The sequence below is a fragment of the Cucurbita maxima genome, unplaced genomic scaffold, assembly GCF_002738345.1.
Source record: "Cucurbita maxima cultivar Rimu unplaced genomic scaffold, Cmax_1.0 Cma_Scf00014, whole genome shotgun sequence".
NCBI classification, from domain to species: Eukaryota; Viridiplantae; Streptophyta; class Magnoliopsida; order Cucurbitales; family Cucurbitaceae; genus Cucurbita; species Cucurbita maxima.
Window position 1 is genome coordinate 684,590 of NW_019272030.1, and position 5,672 is coordinate 690,261.

Consider the following 5,672-nt stretch of genomic DNA (forward strand, 5'->3'; position numbering starts at 1 on the left):
AATAAATAAAATATTGTACTCAAATGAATCTTGATTTTTTTTTAATTGTTAGCTACATGCCAAAAATTCAAGACAATATTTCATATAAAAAAATTGAAATGAAAATAATTTTTTAATTAAAATAATAATAATAGAGTGGAGAAAAATATGTCATATTTCCCCATTTGCACTCGTGATTAAGAAAATCCAAATGCTACATCCCATTGGTGATTTGGGGGCTTTTTTGTCTTTATCACAAATTTTATTAAAATGCACAAGTGGGATTTATTATTGTTAATTTTCTGTCATTTAGTATATTGGAATTATTATAAATCGTGTAAATAAAAAAAATACATTTATTTTGTATATCAAGATTTGAGACTACATAATATATAATGTTAGGTTGGATACTGTTCCTAGGTCACCATACTTCATGTTCCATTACATGACAGAATTACAAATTAATTTATTAAATATTTTTTTTCTTTTTTTTATCAATCAACTTGGTCTATTCATTAATATATCGAAAATTAATTGATGACTTTGAATATATATAAACTATCATTGATTTAATAATAATTATTATGGTAGTGAAATTGTTTGGGATATTAAAAAAAAACCATCGATTGTGACACAATTTATCTAAGACTACATTCAATTTAGAGCGATCAGATGATAAATTAAGATTTAAACAAAGATATATATATATATATATATATATATATAAATATTATTCAATTTTAAATTATATGTAATAAAGAAAATAATTGATTTTTAAATTACGGACTTCCATAAAAACAAAAATATATATGATATTCATTTTGAGTTATATTAAAAATAACATAAATATATTTCAGTAAAATAAAAATGAAGAAAATTAGGGTTACGAAAAATGTAGGTAATAAAAGACAAATTTCAAAATGGATGGAACAATATAAATTAGTCATTGTCAAGGTATATATTTATTTATAGTATTCGATTTAAACTTAGTCAAAAAAACATATTTTATTTTCGAGAGGCATTTTAAAAGACAAAACTACTCGATGTATTTTTTAAAAATGGGTCATTTTTTTACCTCATTAAGTTAAGACAATTTAAAATAATAAAATGCAATAAATAATTATGGTTTTTTTATTTAGTTATATTTCAATCATGAAAAAAATATTTTATTTTTAACTTATGTCTAATACAAGAAAATATCCCACATACTTATTATTTTTAAATTTGCATCTCAAACTTAGGCACAGTAAACTTGCCATTCAAAACACAAATTTTCTAAATCTATATTCTAAACACAGTTTTTCAATCTACCTCAACTCTCATTTTAACCGAATACTCAAATACTCAAGCCACCTGCTATTTTTATATTTTACGTAAAGGTAAGACACCTCTATACAGTTGACGGAGACATCGCATCAAAGACCATGAATGTAATAGCCCAAGCTCACCACTAGCAGACATATTGTCCTCTTTGGATTTTTCTTTTCAGGATTTCTCTCAAGGTTTTTAAAACTCGTTTGCCAGGGACACGTTTTCGTACTCTTATAGAGTGTGTTTTAATCACCTTATGAGATCCCGCATCGATTGGGGAGGAGATCGAACCATCCTCTATAAGGGTATGGAAACCTCTCCTAACAAACACGTTTTAAAAATCTTGAGGGCAAGTTCAAAAAACAAAACCTAAATCAGACTGTTACAATAGAACCTATATAGGGTAGTTACATTTATTTTTACTAGCCTTTAGGTTAGTATATTTAACAGAGTGTTTCGGTGTAAAAAGATTATATCATGTACATGGTAGCAACTCTAGTTCGTCGTTGAACTTACGCCTCAAATGACTCTATAGACGTTAAAGGACTTTGGATAAGGTATACAATCTTCGGCCAAATCTTTTATATTAGTAAGTAGTGATCTAAAAACGTTATAGAAACATTCTAAAAACGTATCCTCAAACTGAAAGAAGTAAGGATGAGTTAGTAAAGATAAGAATGTTCCCTATAAGTGAGGCAATAAAAAGGTGGTTTGAATATTCAAAGTATAGGAGGAGGAACCCATCTTCAACTTGTTCTTACTAAATTCAATTAAGAAAGAATAATAAGAATAAACAAACGCAAGCCTACCCCAAGCTACACCTGTGTTGGTTGCCTGTGGGATTGAATAAGTAAAAGAATAAGCAATATCATCACCAACAACTTGCAAACAGCGACCTTTCCCAATTCTTATTTTTTCTTCATCCTTCGTCTTCTTCACATTCTTCTCTCTCTACCTCTTCAATTTTCTCTCTCATCACTCCATGGCTGGGAAGCATGGACAAGTAATAACCCTCCTCTCTCCCTCTTTCTCTCATTTGCATTTGCATGAGTTCATTTTGGTAAGGATTTTGTTGTTTCCATTTGTTTTTGATTCTTAGGTCATGTGGCCAAGATTGGTTGCTAATAAGATTTTGAAGAAGAGATTGGGTAGCAATAGCTTTGTGGCTGATATTCCATCCAACAACACTTCTCAATCTTTGCTTCAAATTCCACTCTTTGCTCAATCTTCTTCACTCCCTAATGCCTTCTATAAGCCTCCCATCCAAAATTACAAGTAATATTTGCTTCATATATGCCTCATTTCTTCCCCATTTCATCTTCAAACTTATGTCTCTTTCCTTTGTTTTTGTTAGGGTTTTTGTTAGTACATGGAATGTTGGAGGAGTTGCACCAAATCGAGATTTGGACATGGAGGATTGGGTGGACATTTCTTGTGACATCTATGTTTTTGGGTAACTTCACCTTTTACTTTCGGATTGTTTTTGTTTATTTGTAATATCTCATGTCAATTGGGGACGAGAACGAAACATTTTTTTATAAGGGTGTGAAAATCTCTCCCTAGCAAACACGTTCTAAAAACCTTGAGAAAAGAAGACAATATCCACTAACAGGGTTTGGGCTGTTACATTATCTCTTGATTTTGAATTTGGGTTTGTGATATCTCATATCGGTTGGGGAGGAGAACGAAACATTCTTTCTAAACGTGTGGAAACCTCTCTCTAGTAAACGCGTTTTAAAAACCTTTGAGGAAGCTCGAAAGGGAAAGTCCAAAGAGGACAATATCTGCTAGTACTGAACTTGGACGGTTACATTATCTCTTTCATGATTTTGAATTTGGGAATGCGAGATCGGGAACAAAACTTCAAAATTTTAAAAAGATAATATCTATTAGTAGTGGGTTTGGTTTGGACGGTTAGGGTATAGTTGAATTAGATTATATGCCGAAGTTTACTCGAATAGAACAGTAAATGTTGATTAGGGTTTGTTAATTACATGCATGCAGATTCCAAGAAATAGTGCCATTGAAAGCCTCGAATGTGTTTGGATCAGAGAATAGGGAAATATGCTCACAATGGAATTCAATGATAAGGGAAGCTTTGAAGAAGAAAGTGAACCAAACATTCAAATGTATTATAAGCAAGCAAATGGTTGGGATAATGATATCAGTTTGGGTTCGAAGCGATCTCCATCCCTTCATTCGAAGTCCAAGCGTGTCATGCATAGGGTGCGGCATCATGAGCTGCCTCGGCAACAAGGTAATACCCATTATAAGTGTTCTTCTAGATACCCATTAAGATTCAAACCCTAATACCAATTGGTTTCAGGGCTCAGTATCAGTAAGGTTTCGATTGCATGAAACAAGCTTCTGTTTTGTGTGCACTCATTTGGCATCCGGAGGCAAGGAAGGAGATGAAAAGAACAGAAATGATAATGTTTGTGACATATTATGTCGCACTTCATTTCCAAAGGGCCCTTCTCTTGATTTGCCCAAGAAAATACTCCAACATGAGTAAGCTCCATTGCCATCAACTTTTCGACAAAATTAATATTAAAAAAACACCAACTCAGCCGACAATAATATATATAATACAAAATCATATGAATTGGTTTTAATCTTAATAGATTATATTAATTAATAGAAATCATAAACTGTTTAATTGAAGTGACAAATTGCTTAACTGGGAACCTAATTTAATATAAATTAAATCCATAAATAAATAAATATATGGTCAGCTCCATTATTGCTTGCTTAACCTCAAATTGTCCTTATTCCTTTGTATTTTCTACAAATAAATATATTATCTGTTAATGCCCACGAAAATGGTAATTTAATATAAATAATAAGTCTTAACTCATAAAAATTGATTGAAGTATTTTTTTAAGATATGTAAATCAATCGCTATAATTGATTAATCTTATGTTTCCTTGAATGCAGCCGAGTGGTATTGTTTGGGGACTTGAATTATAGAATTTCTCTACCCGAAGAAACTACGAGATTATTGGTTGAAAGAAAGGATTGGGACACTTTATTACAAAACGATCAAGTAAGTAAGTTCAATTATAAGTTTGAAAAGTTAGGGGTATATAAGTATGAGACAATACTTTCATTATGTAGAATTATGGACGAGTCATGTCGAACTGTGTGGTTTGAGTAGAAGATTGCTAAAGATGCAAATAAGTCACGAATACCATTTGTAGTGAAATAATTCTATTGGGCACATAGTGTAGTTCGAGAAGAGTCGTGTTTAATAAGAGAAAATTGATCGAAAAAGAAAACAAAATCGAAAAAGTTTATATATTTAATTAAAGTTTTTGTCTTGTTTAAATTTGGAAATGAAGCTAAAGATGGAGATGATGGATGGGCAAGTGTTGGAAGGATGGGAAGAAGGGAACATCAAATTTGGGCCAACTTACAAATACTATCCAAATTCAGAGGTTTATTATGGAGGCTTACATGGTCTCAAAGCTGAAAAAAGGAGAGCCCCTGCCTGGTATACTATCATTTTCCCCCCTTCTTTTTTGCATCATATACTCTATAAAACAAACCAATCTAAGACGCAAAATTTGTTTGAAATTCAGGTGCGACCGAATTATATGGAATGGAAAGGGGTTAAAACAAGTATCATACGATCGAGGGGAATCAAATCTATCCGATCATAGACCTGTTATGGCCATTTTTACTGCAGAAGTAGAAACCATAACAAATTTAAAAACTTTACGGGGTTTCTTTTTGTCGAATCGTTTTGAGCAGCTGAATAATTCTGATGCTCCATTTGTTGTTGACGAAGAGGAGGATGAGGAGGAGATGTTTTCAACGGCCGATTTTGTACGTAAGAATAAATCGACCTTTAAAAACCACCTTAAATGACATTAATTTTTAACTGAATCCACATTATGTGTAACATATATATATATATATATATATATATATGTGGTTAGATTTAGATACTTGTTGCAGCTGAAAATGTTGTATATTCTTTTGTTAGTTTGGTTGTTTTCTCTTATTCCTTTTTCAACCTCTCTCTACATTGTCCCTATTCAAGATGGACTTGTAAATCAAAGCGTACTCTCAAATTTTTCTACTCTACAAATTTTGTTATAGCTCAACGATCAACCAAGCATTAATAATTCTCGTGCATATTAAGAAACTAATTTCTTAAACGAAATATAGAATCAAGAAAATAAGCAAGTGTTCGAAATCTCACAAAATCTTAAACGACAGTACATTACAAAAGTACAAAATGTAAAGGGAAGAAAATGAATCAGATTCTGTACGTGTTACTCTCTCATCTTTAACACGATCTCTAGAATCTCACCGTTTTGAGAAAAAGTTTAATAGAAATAGAAAACCCAATTATTTTATCCCAAATTGAGTAATCC

General features: G+C 31.5%; 1 protein-coding gene across 1 annotated transcript; it reads left to right on the plus strand.

Annotated features, from left to right (window-relative positions):
- The first annotated feature begins 2,206 nt into the window (after window positions 1-2,206).
- Window positions 2,207-5,336, plus strand: LOC111489839 (type IV inositol polyphosphate 5-phosphatase 9). Its single transcript, XM_023138258.1, has 8 exons — window positions 2,207-2,293; window positions 2,390-2,565; window positions 2,645-2,743; window positions 3,295-3,547; window positions 3,617-3,801; window positions 4,228-4,336; window positions 4,632-4,783; window positions 4,872-5,336. Exons 1-8 carry the CDS (start codon window positions 2,273-2,275, stop codon window positions 5,158-5,160), a joined length of 1,284 nt encoding a protein of 427 aa, XP_022994026.1. The 5' UTR covers window positions 2,207-2,272; the 3' UTR covers window positions 5,161-5,336.
- Window positions 5,337-5,672: the final 336 nt, after the last annotated feature.